The 21,990-nt window shown below is 41.4% G+C and overlaps 1 protein-coding gene across 4 annotated transcripts in view; it reads left to right on the forward strand.

Moving 5' to 3' along the window:
* The window catches only part of ctbp2a (C-terminal binding protein 2a), a 67,991-nt gene that overhangs the window by 718 nt on the left and 45,283 nt on the right, over nucleotides 1-21,990 (forward strand). For 3 of the 4 annotated variants that reach the window (XM_017430214.3, XM_037973450.1, XM_037973447.1), the window contains exon 2: nucleotides 18,384-18,543. In XM_017430214.3, the coding sequence (XP_017285703.1) occupies nucleotides 18,486-18,543 (58 nt within the window). In that variant the 5' untranslated portion in view covers nucleotides 18,384-18,485. Of the gene's footprint in view, nucleotides 1-18,383; nucleotides 18,544-21,990 lie in introns of those variants that run through there. The other variant, XM_037973449.1, reaches the window with a different exon arrangement.

Genomic DNA, 21,990 nt, shown 5'->3' on the forward strand with positions numbered 1-21,990 from the left:
GGGGGGGAGGGGGGGGGGGGGGGGGGGGGGGGGGGGGGGGGGGGGGGGGGGGGTTCTCCATTGTCTGACCAGTGAAGGGGTGGGGATAGAGAGGCTGTATGCAGATGTGCTTCTGGCAACGGACATCTGCTCTGCCCCCGTGGGCATTGTCACAACAGGCAGGGGAACTTGCCTGCAGAGAAAGGGCCTTTGTTAATGACGTGCAGGCCTTGGCCCCTGCGTCCTTCCAGATCACGGCGCTTTGCATTTTAAACGCTCCATTATTAAAACATCTAATCATCTCGAGAGGTTCACTTTGAATTAGAGACTGTATTTATTGCCAACCCTTGATTTTTGGGGGAAAAAAAAAAAAAAAATCAGTCACCGATGATGCAACAGATACATTTATTCAGCCCCTACACACACACACACACACACACACACACTCACACACTCCCTTTACTCGTCAACTTTGGGCACCATCTTCCCTGTTCGCTTTCCCCTTACCAACCACCCTCAGGGTTGAACTTTCCGTGGCCCACAAACACTCGAATGTGAAAGACGGCCTCCTAAAGGTACTCATCGCAAACTATATAAAATCAAACAGAACCGAAACTTGCCCCGAACCGTGTGAAACGGTGGAATTTTGAAAGAGTTCCCTCCAGCAGTTTTCCTGATATGCATTTCTGAAATGCGGGTACTCGCTCAGTGTAAACAAAACACCCGTACGAGTCTGCCATAAACCACATGTCAGCTCTGCATTAGGCTGGCTGTAGCCTGCGTAGGTGAACAAATGTGTTCGAATCAAACAAGCGTAGAATCTCGGTGAAAACGTGAATCTGTTGCTAAATGCAAAAGAAAAGAAAAAAGCTTGTCAAGGATAAATATCAGGGCGGCTGGGCGCCATAAAGACAGAGCTCGGCATTCAAACACATGCGGCTTTTGCAATACTTCTAGACTCGTGAGTTTACCATTTCAACTTAATCTATCTTTTTATCTACATACTTTACTCAAAAGATTTGATCGTGAATACGTGCAAATGTATCCAAATTGTTGGACTTCTTATTCCCGTACAGCTCTTCCATGGTGGTCGCCATTGTTGACTTATTTTCAGTCGCTTCGGCTCTTTCCGTACGTAAACAAACACATATGGTAGATGGCACCCGGTCACCAAATTTTTAATTTAAGAACACACATATATATATATATATATATATATATGCAAATTTTATTTCTTTAATAATTAGGTTTTGGACTGGTCCTCATGACTTTGTAATGAGTACCTTTAAGGAAGCATCACAACACTCACCGCAGCTCTTTATCTTTGAGGGGAGGGGGGGGGAATGCCAGGAAGATGCCGAATCTTTAATATTTATGACACACACGCAGCAGCTCGTGTTTCAGTGGATGTGTGTTTGTGTTGGAAATCAGGAGTCTCATTTGCCTCAACAGAAATTCCCTGGTGACTGGTGGAGTCAGCGTACTGTGATTATGAACATGATTTGTGCTTGTAGGGACCGCCGATGTACATGGCTGATCTGCTTGTTCGGCGGCACGTTGTGTGTGTGTGTGTATCTCTGCTGTGTCACGCTGAGAGGTGAGCTGGACAGGGAGCGGTGTGCACCAAAGCAGGAAAGGGATGATGGACTTTTGAAATTGCGGGTGCTGTTTCTGACCGTGCTCTCCACTCGTTTGAACCGAGAGGATGTGGGATCGCTGTGTGATGATACTTTCTTGAACTGCTGCCATGTCTTCTGTATAAAAAAAGAACTAGAAGCACAGCAACAGGAAGACAAATAAACCCCGTATTGTGCATTGGCTGCCTGTTTTGAACTCATAGAAGCAGTGCTAATTGGTTAATCATATTCTAAGAGCCTAATACTCCATTTAACACAGTAATTTGGACGCTGCTGGAATAGCTCTTGCGAGCTCTTCTGAGAATTCCCGTAATGGCCGAGGCTTCTAAAAGTTCCCATAGGTTGCTCGGGGAGGATTTTACTGTCATGTGATGAGATTGTGCCATGCATTGTGGAGTGGAGGTAATGGGTGTGAAATTACACTTTGCAGTCTGCACGAGGCTGAAAATATATGTCTGATGCTGTGCAGACATGGTGCCAAATCTCAGAAGAAAGAATGATTCAAGAGTTTTGTTGAGTGAATTTTATTTATTTTTTCTGGTTATTGAGTTTTGTCAAAAAACGTTGCCCCCCTGATCTGAAGGACATCTGAATGAAAATGTTAATTGTAGTTTTAAACAAAGATTTGTTGCGTGTGCCTGTGCGAGGAGCTACACTTTACCTAATCTTTGGAGCATTTATTTAGTCTGAAAAGAACAGACATGAAGAAAAAAAAGAATCCACTCTGTTTAATGTAATTGGTGCACTATCTTCCTGCACCTGTTCCTGCCTTGTTGGAACACGCTCTGTTGTGTCCCAGATGCTTCCGAGTGTCTTTGTTTGTGGTTGTCAAGGATAGTTTTGAGAGTGGATGTGTGCCGCACCAGACAACAGCAGCAGCAGGTGTCTGATTCTCCTCACTGATAAGACCCGTTTGCCCAGTGTGCTTTAAAGAAACTCTTTCGCTCTGATTCTTTGTGTGCTTCTGCATGTGGGTGCTTTCGCTCTTGTCTGCTGCCTCTGATATCATAGATACAGAAGTGAGAAACGCAGAAGCTGTTTGCTCTTAAGTGCAGCCAAGTCTGTTTTTTTGTTTTCTTTCATACTCCGACTGTATTTTCTTGTTGCCACATCCTATATATATATAACTCTGTCATTTTTCAACATAAGGTAGTCATATTCTAAAACACTGGCATGAAAGATGATGGGCGATATGCGTTCCTTCGAGGAATGCTGGACCTTTAATTCTAAGTGAAGCATTTAGTTTGCAGTCGAGCCAGTGCAGCAGCAGTCATTAAACAAACAAATTATAATCCTACAGTCTATTTGAGAGGTTTTAATTGAGACAATCAAACATTAAACTACAGCAATGTACTCACGCATCACTGCCGAATCTTAAATATCTAAAATGTAAAGTGGTTAAATTTGAATTATTGCGGAAATTGCATGTTGTGTAAAAAAACAAACCAAAACTAAGCAAAAAAAAAAAACTTTCAGTTCTTACTGTTTTTAATATACCTTATGATTTCTATTTTTTTGCATGTCCCAATACTTTGCTGTTTTTGATCTGTTGTTTCATCTTCTTGCGTAAAAATAAGGCTAACTTAAAGGCTGTGTTTGGACTGAGTGCTGCGGATGCATAAATGAGCTTTTCTCTAAATAATTCACTGATTAAATGATTGCAGGAAAGCTCTCGGCAGCAGTGGGACAACGGCAAAGGATACTGACTGTTCTTTGTACTTATGATCGTGGGAGTTTGCTACCTGATGCGAAACATCCCATTGTGGGTTGGCTATTCCCATTTCTTAACAATTCGATGTTTTGCCTTTAAAGAAGACCGAATTGCCCTTATTTGCATGCAGAGTCTTTTTAAAGATAGATGGAGAAACTATGAACAATGAAAGGTCAGGTTGTAAATCTATCTCAGATTCAAGTCTTGATTCTTGCACCGACTTAAAATGCTCACATCATTCTCCAGTCCCTTGGTTCTCTCTTGCAGTTCACTTCAAATTGTCTACTAAAAGTTACCGGTCATCTCTAACCACAAGTCAAATTTGAGAAACACGTTAAGTCTGTAGTTCAGAGCAGGTACTTCAACTTACGATACGATACAATATGCCATTTATTGTTTTTTCATCAATTAAAAAAAGTAATTTATCCTTTTTGTGTAGCCACGTTTAGACTACTGTAACTCCCTCTATTCCTGTTTAAACCAAGACTCCTTTACTCATCTATAGTTAGTCCAAAATTCAGCTGCAAGACCTCTCTTCTCTCCTGTTTTCACCCCTGTTCTCATCTCTCTACACTGGCTTCCTGCAAAATTCAGGATTCAGTTTAAACCTCTTCAGGTCTACAAAGCATTAAATAATGAGACAACCACTTCCATCTGTGAACTTTTGACCCCTTCAACTCCCTCTAGACCTCTAAGGTCCTCGGCTCAAGGCCTCCTAGTTGTTCTTCGCACTCATCCGAAAAAGGAAAAGATACTGTGCGTTCTCTGTCCCAGGTCCCAGACTCTGGATCGGTCTTCTTCTAGAAGTCAGGATGGATCTAGACCAGTGGTTCTCAAAATATTTGAGGACTACTTCCAAAAGTAGTAAGCTTTACAAGTACCTATTGTGACAGACATTAAAAAACAGTAAGAGTACAAGCTTATGAGTTTATTGTATATCTGACATAAACAAGCAACCTGGCCAAATCTGTAACCTCATCCCTAGTTCAAGGGTACAGGTCTTGGCTCTTCTTCGGCCCCACAACTGAATACAAAATTTGAAATAACTTGAATTTTTTTCCTTACTGTTGCATCTTCTGTTGCCAACAGGTCCTATACAGACTTCACTGTTGTTATCTAAGTTGCCACCAGCCCATCAGTTAACCATAATCCACTCCAGTTTTCACAGTGGTTCACAAAATAGTCTGCATTCCACTTTAGTTTGGAGTAGTGTCTATTTTGAACCAAGATCATAATGTACTTTAACCACTTGTCTTTTTTGGCTATCTCTGCTTTTTAACTTTACACCACAGTTCAGCCTCTGGTGGTGATTTAGTTTGTTGTTTAACTTGTAAACGGTTGATACCACAGTTTCTTCTGAGTACCATTAAAGGGGTCCTGAGTACCACCGGTGGTACTTGTAGCACGGTTCGAGAGGGCTTTGACTCACAACTCAAAACCAGCCTCTTTTCAAGATGTGTTTGTGTTTAACAATTTTGTTTTCTATCTAATTTTTTTAGCTTATTTTAGTGCTTTTGCATTGTTGCATTTTTTGCTTTCAGTCTAATTTTATGATTGTTTTTATGGTAGTTTATTTTATGCAAAGCACTTTGTAACTTTGGTTTTAAAAGCTGCTATATAAATACAGATTTACTTACTAATGCATTATCAAAAAAAAAAAATCCAATGTTGATCATCTCACTTGCCCTGTTTTGCCTGGCACAGCTATTAGCATTTATGCAAACCATACACAGCATTAGGAAATAATAGTTGCGTGGTCCCCCATCTATGTTTACATGTGTTCTTGTGTTTGTGCCTGGGTGTCACTTCTGCAGAAACTAACAGAGACAAAGCACCATCTGCACTCAGCAGGCTGTCCTGACTGCTTGCTCTGCTCGCTGGGGCAGAGAAGGAGCTTTTTCTGCACACTGTTATGAAATTGACTCTGCTGCTTCTTCTTCTGCTGCTGCCGCCACCGCCGCTGCTGCTGCTACATGGGCTGTTAATGCTGACAGCTAATAATGTCCTCCTGGATGACTGTGCTTTCCTGTAGCCAAAGAGAAGAGACAGAAACAAATGAAGAGAGGCGGGAAGTGAATGAGTCAAAAAGGCAGCAGCAGTTGGATGATAATATCTCTCTTTAACCAAGCTAGAGGGGGGAGTTTTCTCAAGATGGTTACACACATATACAGACTATAAGCTATTTTTATGTGTTTTATTTCCTCTTTTTTGTTGGTTCCCTTCTATTTTCTCTCTCTAGCCTTCCAATGGAGGTGGTGTAAAGCATCGGAGGGGGTGAAAGCTTCCTTTGTGTTTCAGCAGCTGACATAGACGTGTGTCAGGAGGATCCATCCTGCTGATGTGAGGCAAGCTGTTAACTGAAAGAGATGTCTAAAATGCTGAAGTGGGCCCCGGCCCAGTGCACGGATGGCTCTGTTTGTCTGCCATTCTGCTGAGCATCCGTTCGCCAAGAAAACTTTTTCCGCTCAAACTCGCTGACGAGGATAAAGGGGGTAGAAAAAAAAAAGAGATGGAGTTTTGGGGATTTGGGAGTCGCTCGTGGACACGCGGAGCTTTGGTCAGTGTGGGTCTGTGACATTGACATTTAGACATGGTGGGGGTGGTTAAGCGTATGTTTTATTTTTTCATTATCATTATTATTCTGTGGTGTTTTACCACATAAAAGTGTTTTTGCCGCCGGTTACAATTCTCAGAGACAGCAGTAACTGAACCTTCCAACCACATGAATATGCATGATAAGTCAGTTTTTCTTCTCTGCCCTCTGAGCTGTTTTTTTTTTTCTGTCCAGAGACCTGTCACATTGTGTTTGATTGGCCCTGACATTTGAAAAGGCCCTTGAATAAAAAAAAAAGAAGTTGTTTATGACAACTGGAGAACTCTGCTTGCTTGCAGCAGAGTAAAAATGGTATTTTGAAAGGAGCACATCTCCTGCATATTTAAATGCTAATGGATCTGTGAATGTGCTGCCTAATAGGATGTTTCAATCTGGAGTTGTGCAGTATGTACACTTTCAGCATGCATGCACATTACCTAAATGCTGCTTCTAATAGCGAAAGGAGATACAGAAGTTCATTTTGTAAAGCTGAAAGGTTTTTTTTGTTGTTGTTGTTCTTCTTTACTGGCTCATCACATTTCTTTTTTTTTTGGCAGGAAGTATATTATCAAAACCCATAAAAGCTGAAAGAAAAGTCTCATACCTGTAAGAAACCCCTTGGGAAATCTTTTTTTTTTTCTTTTACAAAATCAGACATCTGTGGTCTATTATCATTACGGTTTAGATGCAGGTAAAATGTTGATTGTTTTACAAGCTTCATGATGTAGCAGAACAATGTACCTAGCAGTTCTAAAAGCTGGGAGAACTTTGGGGGTTGTTGCTTGGGGGGAACAAAGACTTTTGTTTGGACCCGTTTTGACAGACCAGTTGTAATCTTGACTTCATCTGATTTTTGGTTGGCTGTGCAAGGAATTGTCCTAATGTTTAACTCATTGTTTTTTATGACTATTTGTATGTCCTTGTATTCCCCAAATGTGGACAACGGATCATCTCACTCTCACTCAATCGTCAAAATGTCCCCCCTGCTCATTGTGGCGCTTCCGATGGCTCTATCTTTTGGATGAGAGCTTGAACATAGTGCAGGGGTGTCCAGTCCTGGTCCTGGAGGGCCACTACCCTGCTCTTTTTAATTGTTTCTTTGCTTTGACCCACCCGATTTGAACAAATGAGTGAATAACTTAAGAGCAGGGAAACTTTAGCCTTCACAGAGTCAGCCCTGTGGCAGTAGCTGACAGTCATTCTCAGCACATACACAACAGCATGACACGATTTTGCACGAAGTGATATTTTCAAAGTTTGACCAAAACGGCTACAAGTCCATCATTTCTCAACGTAAGATGACCGTAGTCCACAGCTCCGGCATGAAAGGCAGCGTGCAATATGCGTTCCTTCATTTTTTTTTCTTTCTTTCGTCAGTTTTGGATTTCCCCACCTTTCTGTTCTTTTACTCAGCCGTGCTGCCTTTTGTGAGATTGCTCCTCAGCGTTTTGGACTTGACGCGAATTGCGTTTGGTGGAGCTGCTTTACCACCTTCAGGGCGATTAAGTTAATAGGAATCCCCGGTTTTTAAACGCTTCTGTTGGGGTTTGTGGAGTATGTTTGTTTCTGTCCAGCAGGTGGCGGCATGGAGCGTTCTGGAGAGTGGATGGGGATTATGAGACACACCTGGATCAGATGAGGGTCATTAGGGAGAGGCATATAAGGAGCATGCTGCCACTCAGTCGACGCCTGAGTATTGCCATTCGTGGTACTTCAAGCTCCCCTGAACTTCTGAATCATAGCCTTGAAGGATACCCTGTATGTACCTGTTAACCTTGTGTTTTGTTGTTCTAAAGGAAACTCTGAAATACAGTCTGGGGATTCTCCAGAACAAAAGAACTGCTGAGTGGAGATTCAAGCTGCTCAAGGAACTTACCTCATTCGTGACCGAAACCTGTCCGCTCTCCTCCGTTCACGGCCGCCGCCAACCTGCTCCAGCTTGGTCCGACTCCACAACCCGTAAGCTAAATACCACCAGCTTCAAAGGATCACTGTGGGTTGAAACGGAACCACATCTAACCTTACCTCTTCCTCTCCAAGTACTTCCTGAATCCAGAGCCGCAAAGAGTCCGTGTTCCAGTGGAATCCATGTTCCAGTTTTCACTTACCTTCTGGACAATAAATCTTTAACTTACTGCCAGTGTCTTGTGAGTTTTCTGCTTGTGGGTCAAATCGTAGACAAACCATGACAGCTTCGGGCTTATCCCTCCAGACCAGCTGAAAACTACTCGCATACCACACTTTCATGCATCTAACAACCTCTTTGCTTGCATAAACACTGGCGTGAAGCCAGCAACGAAAAAATCTGGCAAGTGTCCATGAAATGATTTGAAATCTGAACCACGCTGTTAAGTGAGTGGCTGCACTTCTCTTTTGATTTAAACGAGCAGTGGACATTGGTACGGTCACTACCGCAGTGCATCATCAGCAAGGCACACACGCACGCTTCCAGAATGTCCCAAAATTAGTTTTTGACTACTTGTTGCGGCATTGTGAGCGAATTTAGAAAAGCTGTGAACCTGCCTCTCATCACTTATCTGTTGTGAAAATTGGCACATTACTCTTTTGTTGCGAGCAGTTACGGAAGTGTTGACAAAGTGTCTGTTCCGTGCGATTGAGTTTTATCACCTTAGCTATCTCAATTATGAATATTACCACTGTTCGGTGAGCCCCAGGCGAAGTCTTTGATTCTCTGCTGCTGAGGAGCTCAGTAGGACGGTTGGGTTTTGCTTTTCATCAGCCTGTTCACACAAAGACGTGTTTGATTTTCACTCGCATGGAGACGTTAGGCTCCTGGTCCCGAACAAGAAAGGATTTAGCGAGGGTTAATGTTTCACAGAATCCAGGCGAAGCCAAACACTCTCCGTCCCTCCTCCTCCTCCTCCTCCTCCTCCTCCTCCCCGCTCCTTGGAGAATTGTTCCCTCAGGACTCGGAGGGAGGTCGGAAATAGGTGTCGCTGAGATGGAAAACATTTACTGAGTGCCGAGTTTGTTTCCAGAAGAAAAGCATTTTCTCGGCTAGTGAACATTGTTTTTGTAATTAACCTTTTTTTCGTCACGAGGGACAGGCGAGTGAGTCGCTTCGGAAAAGAGCTACAGAAACCTTGATAGGGAGGTGCTGGCGCTCGAGACCTCCTGCATTCTTTTTAAAACAGCAGAGAGAGATTTAGTTGCAGCGAAAGAGAGAAATTGTTATTGGGTATGTACCTGGTATGTACAGTGTACTTACAGGGTACTTACAGGGTACATACCGTGGCCTGTAAACACTTAAGATAAGTACCAGGTACAGACATTAAGTATTGCTACTAATTTCTCTTTTCTCTTTTGCCATATCAACAAAATACAAGATAAATTGCTTAAATCTGATGTTAATGATCCTCATTTCATTGCAGTTTTTAAACATTTCTGCTTTTTGTGACAAGAAGCATCATGGAGAAAAAAAAGGGGTTTTGTTTGACAGCTGATAATCTTGTATGAAGGTTTTCAAATCTTTTCAGCTGCAAAGAAAGTTCAAGCTGCTAAAATGTTTCATAGAACTCAAAGAGCGTGTTTTTCTTTTTAATCTTTTGACCCCTTCTCTTGTCTTGGATCTTTTCCCCGACCTTTTCTATTTTTCTCGTGCGTCCTTTTTTTTCCCTCTTCCATTTAACTCTTTTTTTTTTTTTTCTCTCATTTTCATCTGAATATCAGTCATGCCTTATAATCTGTCTTTGCCCTTGCCTTATTTTTTTTTGTCTTCTTTTTCCTTGGTTATGTCGTGTTATTCTGCTGCTCACAGGTGGCTTACTCCTTTCAGCCCTTTTCATTTTATTTATTTTTATTTTTTTTGTTAAATACCAGTTTTTGTCCTTGGAAAGTGAAGCATGCCAAGCATGAAACCAGTTACGTATAACAGTAGGAAAACAAATACTCAAATAACTGTGCATCAACATAAGCAGAGAAGCACGCGTTTAGTGATAAATTGGTTTTATTATAAACAAGCAGTTAATGAAACAAACAGGCTGAAAATAGAATACCGCCACTCATCAGAGGCAAAATGAGAAAAGATAAAAACCTGATGTCACTGAAACCATTATGCTCCGGTGTAAAGCATTCCTGTTTTTTGCTCGTAGCTGAAATGATAAAGCCTCATAATGTCCCGCTCCCCATCTTCAAGCTAACCCATCTCGTGCTGCCACGAGCCCCTCAGACCCCCACCCTTTCCTCGGAGTCAGGTTGCAGCCAGACACCCACCTTGGCCCCAGATCCCAGCCAGCATGTCTGTGTTTTTTGGTGTCAGCCTGTATGTATACGTGTGTGTGTGTGTGTGTGTGGGCAGCGGAGTTCGGCAGTGTTCTCACAGCCCAGCTGAGACTGACAGATGGAATCATTTCACACACAGACAGAAAGGCAGGATACAGGAAACTGGGGTGTGTTTAATAGTCCTGCTGCTGCTGCTGCTGCTGCTGTGGTTGGTATTAATCTAGGTCAGTGGTGTTCAGCTCATGGCAAGTTGGCCTCTGGGGCAAGCTTGGCCTTTCCTTAACCTCATTTACTCTTCATTTGCTCAAACTTACAGTCTAGTTGTCTTACATGTAGTTTACTGCCACAAAGAATCAGAAAACCCCTTCAGATGGATTACCACTTCTCGACTCAGCTATCCTTTTGAAAGCAGAGTTTAGTGACCTTTAAAACCATCAGCTCCGTGGTTATTCTAGCAAGCGATGTTGGTCCTTTTCAAAGTGATGCACGATATTTAACTGATTAAGCTTTAAAAGAAAAAAAAAATGAAATCGTAAGAGTGGTGTGATGAAGCATCATGTTAAACGCTTGAAGAGATTTTAGGGGAAGTATTTATGTCAGTTCCTCTTTATGGAAGCAAACTGGAGCCCCCAGGTTCTGAACAACACACTATGAGTTTGTCTGAGGTATTGTGTCTCACTGTGTGAAGCTGATGAATGTTTTAGAAACACTGCGTCTCTCATTGTGTTGATCATCGGCAGACTGCTGGGAGGCTGTAGTTACCCCAGAGGATACTTTTATATCCACATGGACTCTCAGCTGCAGATATTCGACACCGACTATTTAAATGTGAATCTGTGGCTTAAACGCTGTTCGAGCGTCTGCAAATAATTGCAATGATTCAAAAGGATCAGATGCCTTTGCTTAACATTCAGTATGTTGTTAAAACCTAAAAGTTGTTTTCACTTTTTGTAACGTGTTGAAGAAAGTAACTGAAGTTCCAATGAGGTGTTTTTAACTGTTAACACAGCAGCTACAAAAGGGCTGCTTATTATCACCCACAGCCGAAAAAAAAGCGAAGGTGAATTCTTGTGTTTTTGCTGGTGTCTGTCAGTAAAATATCTCCTAAACCACTGGGCTGATTTCAATAAAACATTCAAAATGTTATTATTGGATGTACTTCTACAACCGTTTAAGCTTTTATGTCATCTAGATCCAAAGGTTGGCCACCGCACCTTGTCGATATTAGCCGACGCAGTTATGGTTGTGACTCAGTCAGTTCTACAGAAAGTGAGCTGAAATTTGATGTGGTAGTGGCTGAGAGTCATTTGCAACATGTAATCTGAGTGTGACACAATATCGCATGATCTTATGCGTACCGTTTTTTTCCTGGTTTGACCAAAAAGCTACTGTTCCTTCATTTCTCAGCATAAAAGGATCTCAGTCTCAGTCTCTGGCATGAAAGATGACGGGCGATATGCATTCCTTTATCCCGGAGCTCATTGCCTTCTTTCATCTTTGACCTTATTTACTGCTCCTAAACTTTGATGAAATCTCTCTCGGCTGCACAAATGTGTGTGCATATGACCATCTAAGCTCTAAAGAGAGGGAATCAATCAGAGTCAGAGTGACCACATTTGTCTAAGATGATCAAGACAGACGGATGTATAACATGATTAAAAGGTTTCAGTTGCTGCTGCTCATACATGACAAATACTTTTGTAAAATAGTATGTTTTTCCCTTTTTTAAGTAGCTGGAATTGGAAATTATCTGCTCCTTTGAAAATAACCTGACAGCCTCTAGAAACCCCGTCTTTTTTTTCCGTCCCAAATTTGACAAATTTTGTGTACTTAACACAAAGGTTCAGAATACTCTCGCCCTGCAATGAGGATTATATTTCTGTATCGGTGCTTTTTTTCCCCCCTCTCCAAACAGAAATTTGCAAATGAAAGCACTTACTTTATGAACTCATCTCCACAGTTAATTTGGAGTTTCGTTGTTTTCACAGTTGCTGCATATGCATCAGGTACTCCATATTTAATTAGCAGCGAAAGAGAGATCAGCAAGTTCACTAATTAAAATTTACATGAGCAAACCTCGGTTTTAAAAAAAAAACAAAAACAAAAAACAAACCTTCATGTGTATCTAATTACACTAAAACTGTTGTTAGGGGATAAAAGATTTTACTACGCTGCAGGAAGTGAAGACTCTATTTTCCCAGTAATGTTCAACTTTATTTATGTTCTGCTTGTAAAGGAGCATAAAAAGTGTAAGCGTAGAGCAATCGCAAAGGAAGATGGGCAGGAAGAACATTGTCTGAGAAAAAGTACAACTGCAGAACTGTTAAACCATAAAATTAAATAAAATGTGACATTAACTCACCTGAAAGAGCTGTTTTACTCGGGTCAGATTTAAATAAAAGACCATGAATGAAAAGTCCTCATATGACTGGAAGGTATTGATTCTTTTTATGGCCACTGAAGGGCGAAGCAGACGATAATGTTTTAGCAGGTGTCTCAGTCAACTAGACCCAGGTCCTATGACCCCTTGGGATGTAGCGTGCCACAACAATTTTATCACACATTGTATAATATTGTATATAATTGTATTATATTTTAAATGTTTAACCAAAAGGACTATGATGCTGTTATTTCTCAACATAAAATAATCTCATTTTAAAACTCTGGCATGAAAGATGGTGAGCAGTGTGTATTCCTTCAAGGAACGCCTGTGATTCTGTTGGGTCGGGTCATAGGCACGTTGAGTTATTTCAATCTATTAAATAACCTATTAGATCTGGTGTGCTTGTTGTTGTTTTTTAAAGGTATGCTTGATGTCAAGGATTTCACATTGATGTTAGATTTTTGAGCAGAATCAATGAAATCAATGGACATCTTTTGGCCGACAAAGGAAATACGCTTTAGTTCTGAGGGACGCTTGCAAAAAAGCTGAGATGGTTGTGACTCACCTCATTTCGGCTCATTGTTCAGCATCAGTAAGGAAAACATCGGTTAGCATTCAAACCGGTGCATCTTCTTGTAATCTGGGAACACTTTTACTTGGACCTCAGCAGGCGGTTTGATGCATTTTCCGATGAAATCTTGAGTAAAATCTGTCCAAACCTCCCAAGTACCAACATGTAAGAATTGTGTCGTTTGTGTGTTTGAGTCCAAGCATTGATTACTGTCATGTTTTATGTCAACAAGAAAGTGGAGTAGACAGATTTATTGGCACAATAAAGGCCTCGTGGACACAGTCTTTCACCTGCCAGCTTGCAGGTTTAAATTAAATCACGTATGTGTGTCTAGTTGTGCATCTTTTATATGTATCGTGTGACGCAATCAGTAAATACTTTGTTGTTCAGTCTCTGCCGTGTTGGGTAGGAAATCGATTTATTCCGACGGTGGAGATTTTACGACAGACTTTGTTTTAGTTTATTAGATGTAAGGAGCTGTACGGAGGGGGAGGGGCGGATGTTTGGCTGTGTCCAAAGCTCCACTGAGCTTTGGCAAACAGGCTATGGTGCGCAGTAATATCACCATTATGCGTTTCCTGGGTGACTTAAATGAATAGACGTTATTACAAAATTGCGCAACAGCCCAAGTCAGCAATTAGCACCACTGCAGTCTCATTTTTCTTAAGGCTGAGAGGAGCAAAGATGAAGAGAATGTGAAAGGGGGGTGCGGGGTGGATGGATGGCTGAAATGAGAAATGCAAAGAATGCTGCGCGCCAGAGACTGACAGGACGTGCAAAAATAAAGCAAAAGGAAGAAGCCCTTGGCCACACGTAGGGGTTGTGATTGGGATGATGATGGAGGAGTAGATGAAGAAGAGGTGTAATTGTCAGAGGCTGGTTTATTTAGTCAGGATAGAAGGAGGAGCCGGGCAGGGGAGGGAGAAGGTGTAAATCAGCAGTCTGAGTGACAGCTTTATGTGGACCCCAGAACCCCCCCAACTATCAGATAAATGAAGGAAGAAAAACCTAAACCACCCTCTGCTCTCTCTTCTTTTTTTCTGCTGTCTTTGCACCTTTAGGAATATAAATCATAGACTCCTTAGAAGTAACTCGACATCACTGCAACACCATTGTTCCTCAAAACGTTGACTACAGGACAACTTTATCCACTGAAATACCGCATTGTTGTAAATAATGTTTAGTATATAAAAAATGTCTTTCAATGCTTTTAGATTTATCAAAAGGCCAGGAAGTTTTCCTTCAGCTGGTGCGAGTGCGTGACTATAAATTTGCAGCTCGGTACTTTTTTTTTTTTGTGTGTGTATTTATTGTTCATCATCAAGTTCACAAACTGAGCTCAAAAGCTGACACTTCATTTAATGATCTAAAAAAAAGGAAAACAAAAACAACTTCCCTTTTTTTAGATACAAACTTCCCCTTTATAGTTAATTCTCTCACATAATGAGAGCATGTGTGTGTGTGTGTGTGAAGAAGTAAAGCCATGGCTTCATTTTTCCACATTTATCCCGCGTGCCACTCTGTATCTGCGGAGAGGACTCCCATTAGACTTGGCCTCGGTTCAAGAAAAATCATCCCTCTACATTTCACTTTCTCTTCCCTCCCGCTGAGTTTTTTGATGCTGTTATCTCAACAAGATCTCCCGAGCCGCCTCTCTGTGTGCTTTTCTTCCCGAAAGGAGCAGAGAGAGACGCAAGTGAGAGCGATTTGTTTTCTGAAGTGAGAAAATGTCTTTCTGCTCGTAATGTTTCTGTCTGCGCAAGGTGTCGTATGGAGAAGTACTTCATGAATTTGTAACCTCGTGGAGTGATGCAACAGTGCACTGCGACTGTCGGTGAAGCACTAAGTGTTTCGCCTAAGACTTCTGAAGGAAAATGTGCCAAGTGTCAAGGATGCCTTTTATAAAATTGGCACGTTGCTGCCAAATGAGTTTCAACCGTGTGCCTCTAACAGCGGCGAAAATGCAGGAACAGCGGGGTTTGCTGCACGACACGGCAGTGAACATCTATTACTGTTTGTGTGTGTCAAACATTACATGCAAAGTGAAAATGGCGTTATCAAGACTTTATAGGAGGCTGTGGGTTGCACGCACTGCAGGATTGGAACGCTGCAAAAAAGAAGAAATGTCATATTTGTAGATGGTTAAAATGTGTTTGTGTCAGCCACTCAACCTCTGCATTTCAGATACCGAAAACCCTATCTATTACCAAGAATACAGCGAGGATTGCATCAGTCAGCTGTTTCTTTGGTCACAATCTGGGAACATTTACAGACGTGTCAGAGGAACCTGTGAACATGAATACTTTACTACAACTAGCTCAGGGTTGGACAGAGAGTGACCTCTCCACACTTAGCCAGACCATCCCAGGAGCTGTGTACTTTTTTAACACTAGTGTGTGACGTTCTCCCCCCCTTTTTTTCCTGTCCTCAGCCCTGAGTACATATTTTCTCTCAGGTCAATCCCCCCCTATTGTTAGGTTACATAACAGCACTTATTGGAGCAACAGTCGGGCAGCGACGGCGCTAAAGGCTGCAGGAGAACTGTACTTCCTCTCTGGCACTCATCTGGCTGAGAGCTCCGCTTAAAGTTGTTGTTGACTTTTCAACCCACTTAGTGAGTTAACTTCTTTTTTTTCTTTTTGAAAGTGAAGTGGCTCTCCTTTGTACACAAGTCAAATTTCTCGCACTAATTTATGGAAATGAAGACATGTATATCGCCACCGGAGAGCATGATATTCTTCCTAATCTGCGTGGCATGGTTTGGTTTTCTTCCATTCGCAGTCACGATTTAAAAGATTTTAAGGTGTGTTTTAAAGGTCCAAAATATCTGGGACTGTTTAAGGAATTAAGTAGGAAAATTAAAAGTGGAACAGGTTGTGTTTTGTGCCGGTGTATTGGCAGCCACGTCTTTGGCTGCTCTGGTTTTCCTTGGATTGGATTTCTTCTGCTGCATTTCCGAGTCACATATAAATCTGACAGCTTTTGATCCCAGGTCGCTGTTTTGAACTTGTTGTTGTTGCGATCTGCTCAACTCCTCGGGAAGTTTTGTGCGTTTGTCCGACAGCACTATTTTGCTGGGTGTTATTTGCCCAGTACCGTCTAGGACAGCGGTCTTCAAATAAAAATCCACTGAGGTTCGCCTAAAGACATCTTTCTCACAATCTTCCCCACAATAAATATATCTAAATTCTCTTTTGGTGACAGCCTTGTATGTTTGCTTCACTCACCAGATTGTCTTTTCAGGCCTGTACCTCTCCTTGGGCTTTCAGCTTCAGTCTGCAGAGAGAAGCGTGGGAATTACTGTAAATGCTCGAAAAACTGCACCACCTAAAATGAATTATCACGAACTGCAGAAAAGCTGCGCTGCCTAAAATTAACTACTGTAAATGTGGGGAAAGTTGCATTGCCTAAAAGTAGAACATGGAAAATATGGGCAAACATGCATAAATATATTAACATAATAACAATTTAATTCTACTGCATTTTACACTTAATGTGCATTACTTGGAGCTGTTTTTGCCGGATCTTAAGAGCAGATTATGTCACTGTGTTTGCGCACCAAGCCAACAGTTAGCAAAGTGAAGAATGCTTCATGAGGCTTTAAAAGAAACGGTCAGGTTTACTTGTGACCTCTGCAGTTGCCGCTCATGCAGCACAAGAGCCAGATATGCCCCTGTGCATCTCCTCCAGTCTATTCATAGACGAGTCGGTGTGACTCCCTCGCCTCCGAGTAACTACTTACTTCTCTGACTCCCACATGTGGGTCTTTAGCTCTTTGGCAGGAAGGCATACCTTGTGGAGGAGGGAAGTGGAGGCGCAGCTTGAAGCTGAAATGTGTTCGGGTTGAAGAAAGACGGGCAAATTTAGCAGCTACGGTTTGCTTTTTTAGGTCACTCTGGCTGCAGTGCACCGCGTCACCCTTTATAGCTGCCCGTGATCAAATGAGACGTCAATTTATCGCTCAGCCACGATGTTTAACCTGGCACACACACCCCCACTGAAAACATAACACATTTCCCCGAGCAAATATGGTATCAACATGAAAACAATCAATTTAGAGCTGTTGTGTAAGTGAATCATCTGAGGAAATGAGCCTAAGGACAAATGTGAAATGAAACAAAGGTTAGAAATGCAAAAAAAAATGTTGACAGACCTACAGTTAAAACGTAGGAGGATGGTGTCACACTGTACTCATCCTGTTAGATGATGTTTTTTTTCTCGTACTTTCCTCTCCCTCCCACCACCAGCCCCTCTTTTATGTCTTTATTCTGCTGATACAACCTCCTCCTGTCTGCTGACTAACTGACCCACATTCCTCCGTGTGACTCGATGCCCTTTTTCATGTGTGTGTAATCCCACATTTCTGCTCGTTAGTGTTTTTGTCTTGGTGTGTATGCCTGTGTGTGTGTGTGTGAGAGCGTGCATTCTTGTGCCAGCCCCTGTCTGCCTTTGTCTGCTTCATCTCTTCCACACATAGAAGAAATAAATAAAATAATACAGCGTTCCTCAGGCTTCAGCAGGAACTGATTAGCAGATTGTTCGCTGGAGTGGTCAGTCTTTGGGTACAACAATTAGTAAAATTGCTCATTCCCAGCCTGATTTTTTTTTTTTTTTTAGTGCGCTTGTTACTTTTTCTGTTTGATTTAAGGAGCATCTGGTTGCAGAAGTTGTTGTTATGTTTTTATTTGATTTAACTAAATGGAGCTCCCAGAGATGAAGCTCCCTCTAGTGGAGAGTTTCTCCAAGGTAATTATTCGATGATCGATTCTGCACGATCAATAAGCTTGAAAGGCACAATCAGCTGTGAACAACTGTTATCAAACATCACTTCTTGATTATTTAGGCGACCTAAACAGAACATTTTCTGCAAAAAAAAAAAAAAGGATCCAATTCCGTAACAACTGGCTTGACATCGTATTGGCTTTTGCATCATGCAGACACATTCCTGCATAATTAATTTGTGCGTGATACATTTTTCATATACTGTAAGCGATGTTTTGCTTTGCATAATTTAGAATTATCTTCCAGCCTCTGTTATACGCTGCTTTAAGTCACTGTATATTTATATCACCAGATCCTGAGGGCATAGCGGATGTAAATTAGTTTTATAATAACTCTGCTACATCCACTGGGAAGTTTCCTCACAAAAGTTAAAAAATGTACAAATATATTATATAAATGAGAAAAAAAAAACAACAACATAAAAGCACCCTTGGTCTCGACTTGATTCAAAGAATAATCCGTGTTTCTGCTTTCTCAAATTTCAGGTATAAAACAGCCGACAAGCCAGCGTTTTGAGGACGGGAGACTCAAAGTGAAAGTGGGCAAAGAAAACTGAGGGGGAAGAAAACATTTGGAGCTGTGAAAGGATGTCCCTGGTCGACAAACATAAAGTGAAACGACAGCGACTGGACAGAATCTGTGAGGGTGAGCGGCACAACTTCCTCCTTCCTCTTTCTTCTCTTTTACATCTTAATTCCAAAACAAGTCTTTGCATTTGGAAATTGATGAGCTTGGTTGCCGGATGCTTACATGTTTGTTTATATTTGAGTATATGTGAGAGATCCTCTTCTTCTTCTTTTATTTCCTTTTACTACTGAAAGAGTTTTTCCAAAAAAAAAAATAAAGCTTTTGAGGCCATGCTGCTACAAATTCAGTAAAAAGCCGGAGGGACTGCTTGTATGAGTGTGTTTGTGTGTGTCAGAGGGAGCCCTGGGACCAGCGAAGGCTTCAAACTTCATCTTTTAAGAATGTTAGCAGAGCAAAATGCTGCGTGTGTGCGCGTTTGTGTGCGCATCTGTCGGAGGGTGAAAGAAGGCTGGCTGATAGTCAAAGGAGACTTGAGCTTGATGTTTTCAGATTGCCGAGGAGATGAAGAAAGGAGTTTGTAATAAAGTGAAGCGTTCCTTTGAGCCCTTGGATTGATTAGAGTGGGCTGTGAGATTGATTTGTGTGCGTCGGCACATTTACATATGTATGTGTTTCAAATAGAGAGGAACACAGAGCGAGACGTTTTCCCATTGTTATTTTTGCTTCGTTTACTTTAACCATCGACAAGAGATGCTGAAAGACTAAGTGGCTATGTTTGTTCAAACTCATGTTCTGTCCTGCTTCTAGTGTTCACAAGTCAAAGTAGTCTCTCAATTAGAATGCGTTTTATTTGAACTTTTACCAATGAAACTGTAAACTATAAGATTTCTTCCATTTCTTTGTTGTAGACTTGATCAGTTTGGATTGCTGACTGATTAACACAAGAATAATAAATAGAGCCTGTCTCTGATGTGGTCTTTTTTTGATATACTTGCAAAATACTACATTTGTATGCAGTATTTTGCAAGTATTTCATCGTTTTGTTTAAAATCAATGCACTCAAATGTCTTCCTGTCATTCTTTGTTAAACCTTTAGTCAAACTGTTGTGTGAATTAAAGCTTTTTTAATACATCACACACAAAAACTGTCCATTCTGTAAAGTCTTTTTCTCTCTCTCGCTCTAAGTGAGTCACATGACATACTGTAAAGCAGCATGTATTGAACTTTTAGTCATTTGCAATTTGGTTAATGATATCAATTTAAGTGGAGCTAAGAGGGTCTTCTTGGAAAGGCCGATGCGCTTTACATCAACACGCCTCGGAGGATCGAATAACAATGTTCCTTTTTGTTCGTTTCTGCGGCAAACGCCGCCGAGGTTCAGAAACACGGCTTTATGCTTTATAGGTTCCTAAATGAAGCAGTGATGCTGCTGTTTCCACCCTCCAAATGAGAGCCACATGTGGCATCCTAAAGCTCTCCAAACCACAAGCCTTCCTGTGCTTGGAAACACATTTCCCTCTCTCTTTTTTTTTTAAATTTTATTTTAAAGCAAGAGGACTGACTGGGTGCCGTCACAGCAGTATGTTAGTGCCGCCACTGACATCTTCTGCAAGTCCATGTTTCCTATCAACAGTGAAGTCACTCCTCTAAAGAGGAAGAGGATTGTTTTTTTTTTGTTTTTTTTTTTTTCCTCTGGCGCAGTTAGTCACCACAGCTGCTCTTAAAAATGTGTAGAAGAGGGTGATTCACATCGGGGAAGTTTAAAGATCAGAGGGTGGTGAATCACACCGTTTTCACAGTAGCATTAAATCTACTCAGCCATATAAAAAGGGTATTTTAAAACCAGAGGCATGGGGTGTTCTGCACCATAATGTCAAAGCCACCCACTATTATCTATAAACAGACTGTTGGGACTGAGGCGTGAAATAGAAATCAAAGTTCACGCCGCGTGTATTGACAAAAAAACAAGAGCATTATGGGAGCGACTGCGATCGCGTTGCAGTTACAGTTCGCACCGGAGCCAGACAGCAAGAGCAGCTTCTTTAATTTCCATTTATTGTCTGAGGAGAACTGTGTCAATCCAATAGTTGTTTCGCAGCAGAGTGCATTGATTACATCTCTGTGATGAGTGGCTAACTGCAACGGGCCTGTGGTCTGAATCACATCTGAAATGGATGATGTAGTGTGACTGTTTACCCCCATCAGAAGTCGTCACGGCGCGGGATTGTAGATTTCGTCGGAACAGTGGATGGTTCTCGTCTGACGGGATTCACTTTGGTTTTTGAGCGACTTGCAGGCAGGAGGTACTCAAGTTACATCTTGATAGAATGGAGGAGTAAGTAAATAGTCACATTTGAGAAGCTGGAAGAAAAAGAAAGACTTGGTTTGAAATTTTTTTTTGACATTTAATCAATAATCAGTGAGGAGGGGCAGGAGGTTCCTGGGGAAATTGTTGTAACATTTGGACATGTGATAAATTTAGTTAGCAGACAACAGCATTTTCTTGTCAGGTTCAGTATGATAATTGCACATTTGCGTTTATTTGAAAGTACTTTTTAAAGAAACTCGAGGGACTGCGTTTTCTGTGTGTGAAAGCTAAGCGCTAAATCACTCCTGAAAATGTCTGAAGAAGCTGAAGTTTAGTTGTTAAAGCTAAAAGCAGAGTAATAGCTAAAAGCTAAAAAGAAAAATCCAAAATGCTAGCTAAAAGTAGAAAAAGGCTAGCTAAAAAAGATAAAAGTAACCGAAGGTGTATTCTGAATCAGATGTTTTTAAAGGAACTGAGGAGTTCTCAACGTTTTCCTATGGGGAAAATATTAATGTATAAAGTGAAATGTTCTGAAAAGTACGAAGGATACAAAACTAAAAGTCTTCTTTCTTAATTGAGGTGAACGGTTTGATATATGGATGGCTAAAACAGCACAGATGTAGTCAAAATGTAGTCATTTGTAGTTAGATTGCTGATAAATAGTTAGATTGTTGATCAATTAAATTATTGCACATTATTAATGAATTAACACATTGGGGATATTTTAAGGCATTAATAATACTGATAATCATAAGAATGTGTTTTTTATTCTGTTAACAAACTGTACTATTCTATAAATTATTGGCAGATTTAATCAAATATTACAGATATGTTGCATCAAAATAAAAGCATGTGGAAAAGTGTCTCAGCCCTGTTATTAATTAGCATCGGTAAATTCACAATTAATCATCAAAATCACCGCAGTTACTTCTCTAATAAACCTAACAAGATTGTTTAGTTTAGCCATCAGCCTCCAAAATGTATATGTCAGAACTGCTCCTTCTGCTGTGGGTTTGATTAGATGCCAGCAAGAATGTAGCTGCAATAAGGGAACTGTGACAAACATCTGCTGCGAGCTTCGGTTCCTTTACTCCCCCCCCCCCNTTTTTTCTCTGTCTGCGTCTCCTTCTGTCCGCTCCATCTGTGTTCCCAGCATGCACTGGCTCGGGCGGCAGCGGAAAGTCGTTGCCATTGCCGTTTAGCCAGAGCGGACTGGCTGATCCAAGCAGAGATGGGATTTGAGGGGCGCTGCGAC

Source organism: Kryptolebias marmoratus, linkage group LG22 (genome assembly GCF_001649575.2).
Source record: "Kryptolebias marmoratus isolate JLee-2015 linkage group LG22, ASM164957v2, whole genome shotgun sequence".
Classification (NCBI taxonomy): domain Eukaryota; kingdom Metazoa; phylum Chordata; class Actinopteri; order Cyprinodontiformes; family Rivulidae; genus Kryptolebias; species Kryptolebias marmoratus.